The sequence below is a fragment of the Atractosteus spatula genome, chromosome 18, assembly GCF_055471065.1.
Source record: "Atractosteus spatula isolate fAtrSpa1 chromosome 18, fAtrSpa1.hap1, whole genome shotgun sequence".
Lineage (NCBI taxonomy): Eukaryota > Metazoa > Chordata > Actinopteri > Semionotiformes > Lepisosteidae > Atractosteus > Atractosteus spatula.
Window position 1 is genome coordinate 776,864 of NC_142723.1, and position 18,418 is coordinate 795,281.

At 46.3% G+C, this 18,418-nt stretch overlaps 1 protein-coding gene across 2 annotated transcripts; it reads right to left on the reverse strand.

The window, feature by feature from the left end:
* Window positions 1–424: 424 nt before the first annotated feature.
* LOC148818268 (neuronal pentraxin-2-like) lies at window positions 425–12,648 on the reverse strand. 2 transcript variants are annotated; one of them, XM_088937009.1, is made up of 5 exons: window positions 11,378–12,648; window positions 8,424–8,643; window positions 6,013–6,257; window positions 4,111–4,290; window positions 425–3,573 (listed from the first exon to the last, which is right to left on the reverse strand). In XM_088937009.1, exons 1-5 carry the CDS (start codon window positions 11,831–11,833, stop codon window positions 3,346–3,348), a joined length of 1,329 nt encoding a protein of 442 aa, XP_088793135.1. In that variant the 5' UTR covers window positions 11,834–12,648; the 3' UTR covers window positions 425–3,345. The 2 variants fall into 2 exon arrangements, with proteins under 2 accessions (XP_088793135.1, XP_088793136.1); XM_088937010.1 differs by having other exon boundaries at window positions 8,424–8,640; window positions 11,378–12,375.
* Between the last annotated feature and the right edge of the window lie 5,770 nt (window positions 12,649–18,418).

The following is an 18,418-nucleotide window of genomic DNA, read 5'->3' on the forward strand; positions in this document are numbered from 1 at the left end:
TGGGCTTTTTACTGACCATGGATAGTCAGGACGTTGGTTTTACATCTTTTGCAAAGGTCGACAAAACTTTTTTTACAGTATAGTGTCCCCATCACTATACTAGGACATTAGGCCCCACACAGACCGCAGGGTGAGCACCCCCTACTGGTTCCACTAACACCTCTTCCAGCAGCAGCCTCAGCTCTCCCAGGAGTCTCCCCTCCAGGTACTGGCCAGGCTCACACTGCTGAGCTCCACTGAGCTGCCAGCTGGGAGCTGCAGGCTGATATTGCTGCTGGTTATAAGTTTCCCATCTTCAGTTCAGTAAGCTGGCCACAAAGCAATGGGCAAGTGAATCCAAGGCCAGGGCCCATCACACACTGCAGATCAACGAGAACCATCGTTTTTGATTACATATAGACTAATAAAGAAGGACACTGTTGGGTTTTTTTTAATCTTGCCTTTAATGGATGGGTGGAGAAGAAAAAGCTATGCCTTTACTTCAGAGGACATATTGCACAGGTAATTGTAGAGCCTGTAAAACAACATCCTTAAGCATCTCAACCAAGCACAATGAGTCTCAAGAACACGATTCACAGCGTCAAGAAACGAGCAACAGACACAGCACGTGAAGAAACAAAATAACCTCAACAAAAGCTGAATGAGTTTTGCGTTCTTTCTGTGTCCTTCCTCCACAGCCGTCTCACTTCCCCCATTGGCAGAAGAAAAGGTTTACTTTACCGACACCGGGAACTTCTTATTTGGCACTTCGTGCTCATGAAAAAGGCCATTAGTCTAACAAACACGACTATCGCTGGTATTCTTTATTTAAAATCATGTCACCCTTTTACAGGCCTGCGCAGATACAGCTCAGTAAATTTCCACATCTCTTTGATGCTTGTTTTCTGAAAAAATAATACACATATAAAATTTAAAAACAGAGGTTCAAAGAACATGTACAGGAAAGATCATCATTTTCCTGGTTCTAACTAACAGCTGCTTCTGTAAATATATTTGCTAAACTCATGGATAGTGATATATTACTCTAATTATATTTTCAATAGTTACACTTTAAAATGTTTTTAATATTTATTTGGTATTGTGGAAAACTAGTACTTTTCCTAGATATATATAAATTATATATGCCCTTTTTTGTTTTATTTGCAAAAAGAGGTAATAATGTGCAAATATCAAGATGGGGAAGGGGTTTTTACACAGGTACATTAAGACCATTATATTTTACACAGTGTGCAGAAACATGGTTTTATGCCATAAAATGGACTCCACTGGTTATTTCCGAACAAAGTTTTTCCTGCAAGAGTAAAAAGACTGAGATTTGAAAATGTACGTACAGTATGTACCAGAATTCTCATAAGACACTGCAGCCAAAGGCTTGAGAATTCGCCCTGATCTACTATGCAAACTGGATGTCTAGCGCTGATCTAGATACTAGGTCTTCATACTAGATAACAAAGAAGATATGATTTGTAACAGTGTTTGTATGTTAAACTAATTTGGCATCAGATCAGGAGATTTAAACCACAGAACCTAAGTGTCCTAAAAAGGAAAAAAAAAATAGATTTCTTCCTTATTAACCGCAGATAATTTTGACTCATAGGAGTGTAGTCACCCCCTGGACCCTAAGCAGAGCTCTGCAGGCTAGAGCACCCTGTGTTTCCTTGTGGAGGTGCAGCTCTGGGGTCCCGGTGGCTTGCATACTGATGCCAGCAGTGGAGAGTAGCTGCACTGTCGTGAAGCAGACACCTCAGCCTTCACCGCAAACTCAGAGCAGCTCTGCAGTCAGTGACCCTTTACACCTCTGTAGCTGCATGAATGAAGAAATCCTTCAGGCAGTGACCGAGCCTCTTTGTCTTTATAGTCCTAATGCAGAAATGAGCTCATGCATGTGTTCAAATTAGTAGCAGGAGAAGGATGTTACAGAAACAGACTATATCTCGAAAACACAGCATGTGTTAAAGCCTAACATCTCATATGATTCTGTGCTACAGCACTCTTAACAATTGCATGCGTGTGGGGCGTAACTAACCACTTAAGAAAGCGCAACTGTCCTGGATATGAGCCCAGTTTCTTTAAATCATCAAGTAAGGCATTTCACTTGGCATCCAGCCTGTCTTGTCCCAGGATTCCTGAGCTGCGACATTCGTTCTGTTCAGCCCGTCCCGTTCTAAACCACCCAGGATAGCTCTGAACGGCACATGGAGAGAGGATGGGGATCGTACTGTATCAGACGTATACAGACGGGATAGAAATATTTAAAAGGATAGAAATGTTCACATTTGGCATTCCAAACCTCTCTTAAAAGATGGATAATATACACCTAAACATCAGCACAGGAGTTGCAAAAAAAACTGGACAACACCAAGAGAGGGGATTTGAAACCTTTTTAAAAAATGCAAAATGATATAAGCAGCAAGCTCTCAGAGGGTTTTACTGTCTTCCGCCACGAACAGCCAGCAGTAACACTACTGAGGCACAGCTCGAACGTCCCGCTGGGTGGGGAAGAGGGGCGAGCTCCGAATGTGGATCTGCAGCCCTGGGGCTTCGGAGTCGGAGCAGCGGAGTTAACTGGGCCCCCTGAAGCCGAAGACCACCGCGCTCGGACCTCTCGCCACATTGACCAGGTTTCTGCAAGAGGGGCCAGTGACGGATATCTCAACTGCAGTGGTACGTTTATACTCCATTTCATCTGCATTTTTGCTGTTTTTCACTAGAAATTCACGCATTTGTTGTTTTTGTTCTATGAAAATATATGGATGTCTAGACTTAGAGTAGAAAAGCACAACACAGTGTAGAACAAATTCTAATCCTGTCCTGTGGTCTTGCCTCGGTTGTGTACAGAATACTGTATTTGCTTGTGCAGACATTAAACTGTAATATGGTGCAATATTATTATACAAAACCCTGTAGGTACAAAAAACTATGCGTGTCTAAAGACAAAATCCATTGCCTTCCTGTTTTCACACGGTCTGCTGAAAAACAGCAAAAACACACAGAAAACCTTTCTCTTAAACAGACGTTTGAAAATGAAAATATATTCTCCAGTGGCACCATTTTTTCCAATCCATCACAAATGAAAAGCCAGCGTACCAAAAAAATGAAAAAGAAGAATGAAGTTCATGTAAATGTTCAGACTGATTTTGTGTCAAATTCATCTGGCTTTTGATAAGAAAGTATGCTGGTATGTATAAACACAGTGAAACCCTTACTCTACCCCTTGGCCTACCCAGTTACCCAAACACCAGGTCCAAGTTCTCGTCTTAAATGAGGTGTCTTCGGGAGGATTGTCTCTCGATGCTTAGGAGGGGAAAAGGAGAGGGGGGCGTCTGTTCAAAGACTGCAACAGAGTTATGAATCAAAAAGCCGGTCTTCGCACATCTCCAGTGCCCACTTGGTGGCGCCACCGTACACTTCGACGATGTTGTCGACCCAGGGGATGATGTTGCCGGGCATGTAGGAGGAGCAGTTGGCCATGCTTACGATGTCCAGCGGTCGCAGGACACGGTCCCACATGTTGAACTGGCTCAGCTCCCCCACAAAGGCCTGTGTGGCATCGAACCTCCCTCCTACAGTGTCCTGTGGGGTGACCGAAGGAAACGGATCCATAATTATTTCTATAACATTGTGGTTTCCCTGTTAATCAGTATCATGAAGGTTTTGCTCTTTGTGGTTCTATGTTGATGTTTCCAATAAGATTCACATTTCAGGTCCTAACTAACTACAGCATCAAAAGGCAATTCCTGATGCTAGATGACTTGGGGAAGTACTTACATTTTTCACAGGCAAAAGCGCAACAGAGTACAGAGAGCAGCGTGCTACTAATTGTATTCTCCAACACGTTTCCAGACTTTTATTCCCACCACCGCCTTGTAGAAACAGTCTAAACCTGTGCTTCATTTATAAATAGCCTCCCCTGACCTGACTTTTTATTACGAGCAGCACAGCCCATGATAGAAGCAGGCAACAGCAGTCAGTAGATTATGTTGTGTTGCATTAATATTTCACCATGTGGAGGTTAGAGAGATAGACGATGAAGAGATACACATCGCGTGAGAAGATGGTACTGTGATCTTATCATCTCCGCGGCACAGGGGACAGCGAGTGTTTGCTCACCTGCTCCTGGCCCAGGATAATGACTCCTCCAGGCTTAATTGGGTGCCAGGGGGCCAGATTCTCCCCGGAGCCCAGCATCTCTCCATCCTGGTAGGCTTCCCACAGCCCGTCTCTGGTTGTCCAGGTGATGCAGATGTGGTGCCACCTGCCATCGCTGACTGACAGAGGGAGCTGAGCCACCTGCAGATCACACAGAGTATGTGAGAGCCCGACTCCACCGCAAGAGCACCAGGCAGAAGAACAGTGCGGTCTTGACACAGGCATGTGGAAGGGTGTCATGCACAGCCCGTTGCATGGATGGGAACTCAAATGTGTTCGTTTTCAAACAGAGGAGAGGATGAGGCAATTTGACTCATGCGACCAGATCTCTGAAAGGTAATTACAGAAGTCAAATCAATTACTTCAGGCTCAGCAACAAAACACACTCTCTAGGACTAGAACAAGTGCATTTAGACATTGCTTTGTGGGAAGAGACACGGATGTCTGTAACAAACTATTAAGCCTCATCATTAAGGTGGACCTCCTGGGATCTTCCAGGTAAGATCTGGGTGACATTGTCGGACCATTGGAAATAAGGCTGTAAACCCACTGACTCAGTGGGTTGAAGGGTCTGCTGCCGAGCGCTCACTCACTATACAGAATATTGTTCTAGTCTCCGAGTGAAAAGGTAGTTCGATCCTCTTGCCCTCCTTCTTGTTTGCCCACATCAAACAGCACATTGCCCCTGCACACCCCGGACTGGAGGAGCCCAGGAGACTTCACAAAACTCCCATTACAATTCCAGAAACTAGTGAATTATTGACTCCAAAATGATGGCAACACAGCCTGTATTCTTAAGCTTTAAAAGAGGCTTATTGATTCACAACAAAAACGAGGTTGAGTAGACAGCTATAAAAATCCTTTAATTAAACCATGCAGCATCGTATTGAACACTAAAAAACACAAAAATTGCTTTACTTCTCAAAATTAAGTTTTCAACCCCCCCCCCCCACGCATTAAAAAAACATGAAAAAAACAAAACAAGAACACTAATCTATCCCAACTGTGTAGATGTTTCTTGTGATGAATTATTGAGAGATCATGTGGAAGCTGTGCACGGATCTCGTGCAGCGCAGTGCCTGGAGACCCCCAGGCTTGTGCCGAGCGAACCCAGACAGGGGTGCTCTCACTGCTAGTGAGCAGATGAGCCCCCAGCACAGCTCTCCCGGTTCAGGTCAGGCTGTCTGTGTTTCTCCTTCTCCCCAGCCTTTAAAACAAAGTATTTGCCTCTTTCAGTTTCTATGAGGAGCAGAACACACTCTTTCTCTCTTTTGCCAGGACAAGCACAGGAAAATAGCCCTAGTATATAAACTGTCCTATAATTTTTTTCTATGGTTCAAATGTGTATATAATAATCTGAAAAATGATCTTCAGTATTACTCCTGCACTTCAGTTCCTGGTTCCTCTTTAAGGGGGTCACTCTGGGTTTCATCTTCAGCTGTTTCCATGGGTGGATTCAGTTCTAATTTCCCAGTTTGCAAGAAAAAGCAATGATACAAGACACCCATGCAGTGAGGCTATAATCAGTTGATGGAGTCGCTGAACTCTCATGTTCTCCATCCACGGGAGCGGTTCAGCTGCCAGGATGAGGCAGGAACATCCCACGAAGCTGCACAAGTCAGGCCAAGGCATGACAGGCATTGCTTTCACCATGAATGCAATAACATGTGGTTGCCAGCCTCCAGGTAAATCCTCGCATTCGTGTTTCAAAAACACACGCCAGTAAGCGTGGAACAACATCACCACGCAGCACATGCCTGAGCACTAGCTTCCTCAGCCGGAGGGTGCTGGGTGTCCTGTTGAAAAGTCCTCTCTGGACCGCCCCGCCCCAGCCCCAGCGTCGCCGTGGGAACGGCAGCTTACCTTGTCGTTGATGAGCAGCTCTATGGGGTTGTTGCCCCACTCGATGAGCACGATCTCGTTGGCCTGCCCCGGCACGCCGTAGGAGAAGGGCGTCCCGATGCCGGGGCTGGCGCTGGACTTCAGCCACATGCACACGGTGAAGGCGTACAGCTCCGGCAGGCTCTTCTTGATCCGCCCGTACAGGTAGTTGGTGCGCAGAGGCAGGGACACCTTGAAGGCCTCTGGGGACTTGAACCTGCTGTTACCTGCAAGCGCACCACACAGGGTCACTGCCCTGGCACAGGCACTCGGAAGCAGAAAAAGATACTCGCTATCGCAGAGATGATTGTTTGACCATGATGTTTTACAAAGGCTCAATGAATCAGCAAGGGGACGCTGCCTGTCCCAGAGAGCGCCGTCCCTGAGGCGCCGGACACACCTCGAGACTGGACGCCAGCCCTCTGTGGGCCCATGGACAACAGCTCAGCTCCCAACGGCCAGTCAAACCAACAGCGTGCTCTTGGGAGGAGAGCAGATCACCCAGACAAAGGCCATGTGAGTGCGGGGCACTCATGCCAGACATGCAGACTCCACACAGCCAGCCAGAACCAAGCCCAGGACTCTGGTGAGTGAGGCAGCAGCACTTACTGCTTCGTCCTGCTCCACGTGCACTAACAAACTAAGATACTCAGTGTATTATTTCAGCCATCAAGCTTAAGGCTTTGTTAGTTTACTCTGGAGTATTTGACAGCACTGTAAAAGAAGGGATGAATATATTCTCCTCTGGCGGAGTAGGTGAATTTTTGGATTGTGTCAGAAACAGAAAGCAAAAATTGCCCAGAGATTTAAAGGGATCGCAGCAATCTTTCTGCTGAAGAGAGAAAACACTGCATGGAGGAGGGTTCTGCTGTACAAGAGCAAATTAAATCGAGTAAGAAACCAGCGTGCAGGAGCAGTCTATCGCTGTGCTACACTGTATCCTGGGTTGCTGAAGGCTTTTGTAGTTGTAGTCTTTTTAAGGAAGGTAATCTGCTGAAAAAGCAGAATGTACAGTCTGATGTTCTTTCTTTAAATCACTCAGAAAACATCATCATACATGTTCATTTATTTTATTCACCCTTGTATTTGTGTTCATCCCAAACCTTGTGGTTTCTGCTTCACTGCAATAGGTCACAAAACTCTATTAATGATGCTTTTAATGTTTCTTATTCTTTGTGTTGCAAATCCAAAACCTGATTCATCTTGATTCAGTTGTTAACTAGACCTTTTCACCCAATCTATGTGGCTTATATATCTCAAGAAACGAGTATCGATTGAGACCATGTGATTTATGAGTCATTTAAATCTCAAATACACGAAATGTCCTTTTCACACATGGCCTGTAATGTGGCAGTGCAATGATCATATAACTCTCATAAATCATCATTTGCCATTAAACATTCTGTGAGAAGTCGAAATACAGTATAGATAGCAGCTTGCTTGTAGGGAAACAACGGAGGGACACTAACGCCTTTGGGCACTGAACTTAGTTAAATCCAGCAGCAAATGGAAAAATATTTGAAAGCTTTTCAAGGAACATGATAAAATACAGAATCAAACAATCAAATCAAGGTCTTCTCTTCATCCCAATCACACACTGCTTTGTTAATTCAATACATTTCTTAATGCACATTTCTGGAATTCATGACTCACACTCTGGCTTCGGTAGAAAACAAATCCACAAGCCTGTGTTTGTATTCTACAGACCTATAATTGTATTCTGCATGATAGTATCTGGCAGTGTGCCAGTGTGCCATCTCTAAGGTATTTGTAAGAAACTGTTTGGAGACAAAAGCTACAGAACAGCTCAGTTGCAATAACTGCATCTATCAATCAATGGAATTCAAAAATGCACTATTTTCTGATCTTTCATTAAGTCAATGGTCCTGTATGTTCCCTATCTAATGCATTGCAAATGGGCCGATTCAATGATTTCCTTTTATAGTCAGGCTTAAAACAGAGACTCTAAGACATGGCTTCATGGGAGCTGCAGCTGGGAAATGTTTTTTTGCCCCCTGTTGCATCACCTTGGGGTGATACTCACCTGAAACTAACACAATACCGAAGCTGAGTCTTCACCTGCTCAAACATTGGCTTGAAGACAGCAATTTTAAAAGCATGATTGCGCATGAATTCCATTCACTGTGTAGCAAAGGAAATGCCAATCAACGGTCCCAGCAGCAGGGCCTGGTGAGGGTGAGGCCTTGCACCCTGCAGTACTGGGCTCTCCTTTCAGCCCATAGCCACTCCATGAGACTCCAGCTTGCCCCTGGCCTTTCAAAAGCCTGAGCAGGTCAAGCCCCTTCCTAACACCCCCACGTTAACCTCGATCCCAGCTCTAGGAGTGACCACAGGACACAGGCAGGCGGGTGGTGAGAGAAGGGGGTGTTCACCTTTCTCCAGCTCGTCGATCCTCCCGATCAGGGACTTGAGTGTGCTCTCTGTTCTCTGGCGGTGGGCCGCCGTCTCGTTGTACAGCAAGGACTTCTCGTCCTCCAGCTCGGCCACCTTGCTCAGAAGCTGGTTCTCCAAGTCCCCGAGCCTCCTCTGGAGCAGGTCACGGAGCTCGTTGGGAAAAGATGCACCCGAGACGTTGACTCGCATCTGCTGCTGCTGGGGGAGAGGCAGGAGAAGGCGAGTCGAGTCTGCTTCACAAGGCTACACGCATTCCCCCAGGACACTTCACTGGAGCACACGGTCACGCTGAACTTCTACAGGAAGCTGAAGGCATTTGTGTGAAATACAATGACATACCCAGGTCTTCTGTTTAATTTATGCTGAAAAGAGAAGAAAGGAGGGTGGCGCACACCCAGAGACGTCTCCTCAGCCAGAATATTGTTTCATTTCTTCTCTTTTCAGCAGGAATAAACCTTCACTTGTTCCTTTGCAGCCTTCGCATGCAGACGCAGCTCCCCCCTTGAGCTACTTCTGTTTAATTTACTGTGAGAAGCATTATTTAGCTCTGTGAAATACTTCAAAAAGAGACTTGCAAGTGTGAGTCCAACCTCAAGCTTGCTCATCCTTAAGCATTGCCGATCAGATCAAAAGATCGGTCACATCATAAAGGAAGGGAATTGGTTTACTTGTGTCCTCTTTCTGCTGCATGGTGTTGCTCCAGCCTTGCACCGCCCTTCAAAGAAAATCTATAACAGTCTGAGACCCAACCAGAATCTGGGCCCTCAAAGCTGGCACAAATGTGGAAATGCCACAGGAAAGAAACCAGTTCTGTTTGCAGAACTGATGTTAAATTGATTGCCTCTTCCTCAGCACCCCCTGGGAAAACATTAAAAAGCCCTTTTTTCTTCGGGTGTCCTGTGAGTTTCCGTTCTTTCACGAGCAGGAAAGGCTTAAAGGCAACCGTTAACCACATTCGAAGCATTCTCAGTTGCCCTTCAGCACACAGGTTTCATGGCTGCTCGGAAGCTGCTTACATAGAGCAGGGAACACAGGGAATGTAAAAGAAAGCTGCTCTCTCTCACAAAAGCAGGACTGCCAGCACATTCTCCTGCTGATCTGTTGCAATAACCAGTCATTCCCAGAAAAGCAATTACTGCCCATTTGCTCTCATCACACACCCAGTAAGAGGCACACATTTTATCCTGTTGATCAATAGTTTAGCTTTAAATTAATCTCATCTGGGCCTCCTGAACACTAGAAAGTTTCATTCATATGTCTTAGTTTAGAATAAACAGCAGCCATGACCTACAGTAATGTCAAATCAGAGACTAGAAATGAGGAACCATTACTAGCTGAGGATATTGATAGTCTACTTTGTTAAACAGTTGGTAGGTTTGACAAAATGTTTATCAAACATATGTTAGATAAAATAGGTCTGCATTTTACAGTGCTATGTTAAATACCATTCTCTATAAGATGTATATATACAGGACATAATGTATTAAATATATTATACCAATGTATATACAGTAACTGTCTTTTTTAGAATGCAGTGAAACACTAGTGGAAACTATGTGGACTACCTACCACTGAGATAAAGAGATACATCTTTACACCAAGGGTTGTGGGAGCATGGAGCAAGCTACCCACCCATGTTATTGAAACCAGTACCCTGGCTTTTTTTAAATCAAATACCTGGATGAGATCCTTAGATCAATCAAACAAGTAGGCTACATGGGCCAAATAGCCTAATCTGTAAAGCAAACAATCTGAATGAAGTCTTCACTGAAAACGCAGGTTAATGTCCCGCAGAAAAATGGAATCTCTCTATTCTCTGGGGCGGGCAGGACTGGGGTCTAGATCTGTTAGTAATTAGTTTGAAGACGGATAGGCAGGTAAGGAGATTCTTACAGGAGTCATTACATTAATCCTTCGACCCAGAGTAGCGTGACGTAAATCTGAGATGGTAACAATCACAGGATGCTAATTGTGACTATAACTGTGGTAACCTTGCAAAACAGCTATTCATTTCGCGAATTTCAAGACGCGCTGGAGTTGTAATATCCGTGATACGCATTTTCCCGACATGTTTCACGTCTTTTTTGTTTGACTATTACAGTTTTATACAGTATACCCACAGGATCTGGTGGTAATGCCTTCGCACATCAAAGGCGCTCACAATTCAACCTGATCAGTAAAAGGAAAAGAGCGGATACTTGATTCCGCTTCACTGTTTGTTGCACAGTAATGCTACTCTTATATAAACAAAAGAGTCTTCGTCGAGTGTTCTCTCAACAAAGGTTTTGCCTGTGATTAGAGCTCTGCAAAGCACAAGGAAAGGAGATAAATGTATTTCTGGAGCCAAAGCCTATTAAGGACGAGGTAGGGATTAGAATCTGGGTTATTTAAAAACTGTCCATGTGCGCTTCCAACGCTGTCGTACTGTACCGTGCATACGGCCCTAGTTCAGCACGACACGGAGAGAAATTCGAATGAAACGTCGGGGGTGCAATCAAAATAAACCACATTTGACCACGTACTGTACATCGCTTTTAAAACCCAAAGGGTCCGGACAGCGTTGTGCGCTGCCTGCTCCTCTCACCGCGAGTCCAGCCTTGTCACGGCTGGGGACTAGTTCACATTCACATTGGAAGTCCCCCCGCGCTCGCTGAGGACCACACCAGACACGACTGGCGACCCAGAACATGACAACCGACACCGCGCTGAGCGGCAGCTTTCCGGGCAAATTCTACGCGCCCCGAGCCGGGTTCGCTTTATCCAGTCCTTGGCAGCGGAGAAGAGAAGGGTCCCCCCCCCCCACACACACACACACACACACTGACCGGGAGTAACAGCGACAGCCTTGCCGTGATCTCAGAGCCACTAGATCAACCCTCTCGGCATGGCCTGAGCCTGCCGAGGGTCCAGCCTGCGGGTCGCGCCTCCTTACCTCCAGGCTCTCCAGCCGGTCCTTCAGGCTCTGCACCGTCTTGCCGAGGTGGTCGATGGTCTCGGCGGGGTCCCGCGGGAGGTCCCCCATCGTGTTCTTGTTGAAGTCCTTCCTCCACGCGCCCTGGCCGCCGAGCCGGCTGTCCAGCAGGGGGCCCTGGGCGGCCGGCTCGCAGCGGGACAGCTTGCCCGTCAGCTCCTTGATGGTGTCCCGCTGGCTGCCGATGGTCTCCTTCTGCTGCAGGATGGTCTCCCGGAGCTGCATGACGGTGCTCTTCAGCTCTTCCTCCTGGGCGCCGGGGCTGTGCATGGACACGGGGGGCAGCGGGCAGCTGGGGTCAGCGCCTACGGGGATGGAGGTGCAGACAAAGCGGGTGCCTGTGGTGTCCTGGGCTCGGCTCGCCCGGCCTCCCCCGAGCGCGACAAAGCACAGGATCCCAGCGAGGAAGGCGAGCATGCCTGCGAGCAGGACGGCGACTGTGGGTTTCAGGCTGAGGGCGAGGAAATCTTAACAGCAGATCCACTGAACCATAGGCGTCTCAGAGAGAAAAAAACATCTGTTTTAAAACAGATATACACAGTACCACCCAAATAACTGTTTAAGAGTTTGAAATTTGTAAAAAAAAAAAAAAGATCTTCAAGAAAAACACGGAAATGCGTCTCTGCTACGTGTTTCCAGAATCCAAGCGGAGCTGAAGCAAATCAAACATTGAAACGGGCCGTTTGAAGCACTTAATAATATACAATTAAAGCGCTGTTGGCGATAATAATACGAATAAAAACCCACCAGGCTAAAAGATACGAGATAAGTGTCAGCGGCTTAAAACTTCAATTCGTATTGTACAAGAGAAATGGTTTCATGGCAGCAGAAAGAGATGCCAAGAGTGTTCTTACTCTGGGGTGGGTGCTCCCCGAACTCAGAGACGGTAATGTATCCTCTTTTGGGCTCAAGGAAAAGTTCCCGCACAGGTGCTGGCGGAGTAGAGCTCACGCCGGCAGCAGCTCTCCGTGGTGCTGAAGGAACAGCGACTCTAGTGCTGCTCGCCGCGCGGCGGGTGCGGCGCCCGGATTGGCTGCCGCGCTGCCTGCGTCACGCCCCCCCCCCCCCCCGGGACGACACCCCGCCTCCCACACGTGAGAGGAATGAGCCCGGAAAACTTCTCGGTCGCGCCGGTGCGGAAGAGGCGAGCCGCAGCAGAAACAGCTCAGTTTTCTTTTTCGTATTCAGCTGTATTCACCCTACCTGGCGTCGCTGCCGGAGAATTAGTCTCCAACGAAATGCATTTGTCCAAGGGGTCTGCTTTAATGAAGTTCGTGGGGGTTTTCTTTAGCCTGAGGCTCTTCCAGTATCCTAGTCAGTGGTCCCCGCCGTCTGTTCGTAATGCCACGGGGGAGGAATAAGCGCCCGCTCATCCCGGTCCACACCGCGGCGACCGCGCCCCTCTTTCAGTTTGTCAAACTGAATAATCGGCGTCAATAATCGTGAATAAGCGCCTGCGACCCGACGCCAGGCGTGTCAGAGGGCCAAGTGCAGGACGGAAGGAGAGAAACATCTGCCGATGAATCCGCAGGTCTGTCGTGTATCCGCATTAAAGGATTAGTCCAGAAATCTGGATTCACGGTAGGGTGAGGGCGTTTCAGCGCTGACGGGTCTCAAATTGTTTAAATCCCTCAAAACGTCAAAGACGGTACTCATGACTGGCTTTCTGCTCCTACTGGGTGGTGTGCATCTGTCGCTCTCTCTTTGAGTCATTGGCTTTTTTATTTCGCCTTCTCGCTTAATTGTTGTTTACCGCGATGCGCTCTTCGCTGGAGCTGTACTCCAACACAGAACCACGTTTTAATTTGCGTTTTGTACGTCAGAAACAGAAACTGCGGAATGGGACGGATCAAATCAAACTTTTGCTGGCCTATTCATTATTACTTCAGTTACAGAAACTTGCTGGGATTCTGCGATTAGGATTTTAAGAAGCCTGTCTGTGTACTTGTTCCAAATTTAGCTAAAACTGTTGACTTTTTTCGTGTTTCACGACAGGCTGTAGAGTACAGGACAGTGTATCTCAATGTGTAGGATGAATACGTCTATATTTATGGCAATCCTCTTAGTCAAATAATTGATATAGGAATCAAGGTCGTACTGAGAGCCGCGCCTGATTGCTGAGCTCTCTGCCGATAATTATTCTTAAAAAAAAGAGAATGTGCTGATAGCCCACTTTTTTAGAGTGGCAGCCAAATACGACTTTCTTTGCTATGAACGAGACGATGTGAACGAATTCTGTACCGAGCTGCGCGGGACACAGTGCATAAAACAAACGAACAAATCTTTCAGATTCGCTGCCAGTTCGTGCGCCGCCAGCTCCTTATTCTCGGGTCAGGAGATAGCTCTGTATTTGAAATACAGAGCGGATTTCCTTCACTTTCACTGCCTTGGTGATATGCAGTGTATATTTAAACACCCCAGACGCTAAAAGGGCTGGAGGACTGGGGCTTAAAGCAGTCTATAAGGCTGCGCTGTTCCAGCTGCAGCTGTGTGCGTTCAAGGCAAGAAAACGATGCCAGAGATTTAAAAAAAAAACCACAGGCTTAAGACTAGACAGGGAACGATTCAAACAGTACTTGGAGGAGCTGAAAGAGGGACAGGATTGCTCACAGACCCGGGTCAAATAATGTAATAATGAAACCTCATTATGCTCCAATTAATGTGGCCAGGCTGGACAAAGGACAGCCTGTTTTCCTAAACGAATTATTTATAGTGTGGAAGAAGAAACATGAGAAACCTCATTATTTCAAATAAATGGGGGGCGTCGCTCAACACACGTACTTACCCAGCATTGCAACCTGTAAATGAAGAGTGGAGAGTAGCTGTTTGTTCCAATCGCATCCTCAGAGACATATCCGGTTGAATTATTTAATTAGCTGCATAACTGTGATCCATCTAACCAGGCTCCGAGGTGATGTGTACTGTAGACAACTGTATTCCACAATATTCAACCACACGAACGTCTTAACAAGAAGCCCTGACAATTCTGGCAGAGATGCAGTGGTGCAGAATCTGGGAGCTCTTAGCTTGATTATTTCTAAAGCTGCTGTGCTTGAGGGCTTGAGGTCTTTATGTGGTTTTCATTCTCATCTCATCTCATTTCATTCATCTCATTTTAATTACTTAATTGAGCTCAGTAATAGGTTACAGAGTAAAAACACCTTTACTCTCAGCTCGTAAACAGTTGCTGTTTGAAAAATACGCAAGGACCTGACCCTCAGGGACCACAGTTGCCCATCCTTCACCACATCTCTTCTGTGCATTAGCCTCTGTGTGGGTAGTTGCTTTAGAAAATAAATTTGTGCATGCACAGATGCATACAACACATGCAACTCTTAACAGATAGCTATATGCACCTACCGCTGGAGTGTGGTTAAAATAGTGAAATGTCATTGACAATAGAACATTAATCACACCCTGCTCAGCCTAGACTAAGCCTGCTGTGATAATTATTGGAAGGATTGAGGGACTGGAGTTCAGCCAGTGTTGCTTTCTTCGTGACACTCTTGTTTCAGTGAGCTGCACAAAGCAGTCCCTCTGCGCTGATACCTGTGCTTCATCAGAATTGTGCAACTGGAGCACAAAGTTCAGCTGCACTCTTCTCAGGAGCACTGTAAGTGACATAAGTTCTGACCCCTCTGCCTTTAAGTACCGTACGACCAAGGACGTCTTGTGAACATTCGTCACCCTTAATGTCCAGTCAATTAAAGGGGACAGTAATTATCAATTGGGAAAATTAGGCTGCACAAGTCAAGGAGTTTGCTTTGCGATAAGGCTGGTGGTGTCTGGAGAAAAAGAGGCTCCATCATCCTGGTAAAGACCTGCATGCGGAGGTTACCTCATCCTCTCAAGTTGTGATCCTAGCTCCTTGCCTTGGAGCTCCTCAGCTCTCCTGGTTTTACAGGAAACTCAATGACTACAGACTTGTGAACAGTTTCAAGGCCAATTGGGTCATTGTGAGCTAAGGTGGGCTGGGGCTCTATTGGGCTAAGAGTGGGAGCCATTGTTGTGAAGCCACTAATAGAGATGGAGCGGGACAGACCACAGCAGTATAGTTCCATCTTGGCCCCATCAAACCACAGTCCCAGTTTCAGACCATGAGCTCTGCACTTAGCTGTGCCTTTCTTGCTTGCATGAAGTGTCTTGATTCTACCTGATGAAAAGCCAGCTTCAGGTCAAGGGTTAGTGGTTTGCAGGAGGGGTCTTTGTCAAAGGTTCTGATTGACTCCAGGCCTGGGAGGTGTAACTGGTTCACACAGGGGGTCTTTCACGGGTGTGGGAGTCTGGACCCAGCAACAGAATCCTGTGGTTTAAGCCAATACCATGGCTTCCTCCATGAAACAAATGACGCTGCCGCCCTGCCGGTATTACAAGACAGTAGAAGCGTTTTAAATATGCATAAGAAAGATTACAAATGAGAGGAAGCCAGTCAGCCCATCTGGCACACTTTGTAGATGGTAACTAATTGATGCAAGGCTCTCACCCAGCTCTTTCTATCTTGTTGTCCCACCACCATTCCTGCTGCCCTGTCTTGTCACTCTGAATAGGTCTCAACATCCTCTGACTGCTTCCTTTATACAGTAGGCCAAAACAGCGCTGTCCCCTGACCTCTGCCCAGGCATGGGATGGTTAATGATAAGAGGCGAACAAGCTCACATCACTCTGCTGAGATGCCAAGTGATCACGCATGTCACCCAACTTTCACTTCTGAAAAACATTGCAGAACAGCTGCAAAGGAGGACGTGTCGGATGCTTTTGGATATTCAGCAATGTATGTGTGGATGGCTTATAAAGAAGCCTACAGTAGCAGTTCTTGTGGATATGAAAGAAATGGATCCAGCAGGGGATTTGTCGAGCAATGGGAGGGGTGGGACTGACCTATATTTCCGTCTGTGTTGCGATCTCCGAGCCGCCGTGGTGATGGGGGGCTAATCTTCATGCATGTGGCTCTCCTCCGGTGCCACTTATTTGCTTTTCTAAGGTGACCCTGCCTGGCAGACGTGTTCCAGATGAAGTCATTATCAACTGCCTTAAGACAAAGAAGCACATCTTTTGCTTCAGGGCTCGTTTGCATTCGCAGCACATCCTGGAGTCACAGACTGAAAACAGGGAGATGAGAACTCGGAGTCAGAAATAAACTTTCTGTAACTGTGGATGAGATGAAATTAGAACATGGATAAGAAATGGGTGACCTTACCCAGAGTTTCTCATTCTAATTCCCTCCAAACCTCTTACATCTCAGCATTAAGCTTGTCTGACAAGCTATTTTCTCCTTAACAGCAACACATTTAACCTGGTTGGCCTTTTTAAATCTGTATCGGGAGATCGCATTCAGTGAGTTTGCAATTAATTTCTCAGGTTGCTGTCTGAGCCTTGTGGAGCAGGATAATACCTTTTATCTGTACTTTTGTGGGCCTGCAGATCCCATAGTCCAGCATATGTTTAAATGTCCTTTCATGCAGTGCTTCAGGGCCCTCCATAATCATTGTACCAATGAGGTCAAAATTGCTATTTTTGCTGTGTGCTCAAGCAATTTGTATTTGAGATAAAAAGATTAATATGAGGGAAAAAGTGCAGAATGTCCCCTTTTATTTCTGGGTGTTTCTCTGCTTATACATTGTATTGTTTAAGAATGATAGAACGTTGTGTGTTCAATGCCTCCCTTTCAGGTATACAACTTAGTGTTTGGCAGCAAGTTCTTTGCACAGAATAACTGCATCAAGGTTGTGACCCACTGAAATCCTACAGTACAAGCTGATACCAGAGTAGTTGTTCTCAGGTAGTTGTTCTGTAGTTCAGTATTCATGTGTTTATGTAACTTAAGACATTAAAAGGCTTGCTTCAGGAAGTTAAATGCATGAAAGCATTTAGGGGTCTGTACTTTTTATTTCTGTGCAGACCTGTGCCTCGCTCTCACTAAAGCCCTAGAAGGAATTTTGTTGAAGTTGCGAGTGACCCGGGAGGGCGCAGCAGGTGCAGGCCTGTGGAAACACAGCTGGGGGTTGTGTTTTGCGAAGTGTGTGCGTGCGTCCCCGGCAGAAAGCCTGCAGAAGAGGTCGTCTCGTCCCGGGCAGCTCCATCTGCCTCTCGCAGAGCCAGGCTGCTGGGGAGCCACTCCGTTTCCCTGACAGGCGCTCTGCTCGCACGCAGCAGGGGCCAGGGCGCACTCTGCCACGAGCAAAACCAAAGTAAAGGACGCCGAGCACTCTCTCGTTAAAAATAGATCCTGACAGAAGGAAACCGGCACTGATTTGTGAAGTGCCATTTGGCCCAGCCCTTCTCCCAACAATAGCTGCAGAACTTGGGTCTCTGTGGTCTACAGTACACTCGTCTCTGGTGCATTAAGGATCATCTCCTGTCTAGCTTTAGGGTTTGCTAGTGTGAGTTAACAAAGAACAACAGCTCGAGTGCAATCAAGAGAATTAACTATGGATGATTAAGCATTTCCACTTCCTTACAGGTAGCTATTTCCTACAGTAATTAATAATACTTGAATCAACCAGGTACAATCTCTAATGTTCTTCCCCCTCGAGTCAGCATAAAAAAAGAATATCTCCAGTCAATAGCTGCTGTCCTGTAAATACATTCATTACTGTAGACGTGTCGAGATAATTAACTGCTTCAGGGATCTCTGTGACGTGATGTGATGTCTTGTTTTCATCATGATTGTGTGAGCCAAGATCTCCAGTTAAATAATGAAATCGTGGACAGACAGCTTTTGAAATCTCAGAGCCTGACTCAGTTTTGCTGGATGGACTCAAGAGAGTCTTTTTTCCTGAACCTCCTTTTAATTGTATTTGTGACGTCATGAATCAGCTGCTTCCTGGTGTTTTTGTTGGTTTTGCCTGGCAGACCTTTGTTTCAAAATAAGAGAAATCTTAGCTTTGGTTGCTTATTGTGTGATGTGTAAACCCATGTTATTTGAGAAGAATTGCTTTTGAATCCCATAGGATACACTTGTCTCAGCAGCATAAGACGTGAGTATGTGCAAGTGAAAACAGT

Bases quoted from the DNA above. Each gene is read 5' to 3' on its own strand.
- LOC148818268 (XM_088937009.1), bottom strand. From the start codon at position 11,833: ATGCTCGCCTTCCTCGCTGGGATCCTGTGCTTTGTCGCGCTCGGGGGA. The intron at 8,644-11,377 runs GTAAGGAGGCGC...CCTCTCCCCCAG, and splicing joins ACCGGCTGGAGAGCCTGGAG to CAGCAGCAGATGCGAGTCAA. The intron at 4,291-6,012 runs GTAAGCTGCCGT...TGTGATCTGCAG, and splicing joins AGCTGCTCATCAACGACAAG to GTGGCTCAGCTCCCTCTGTC.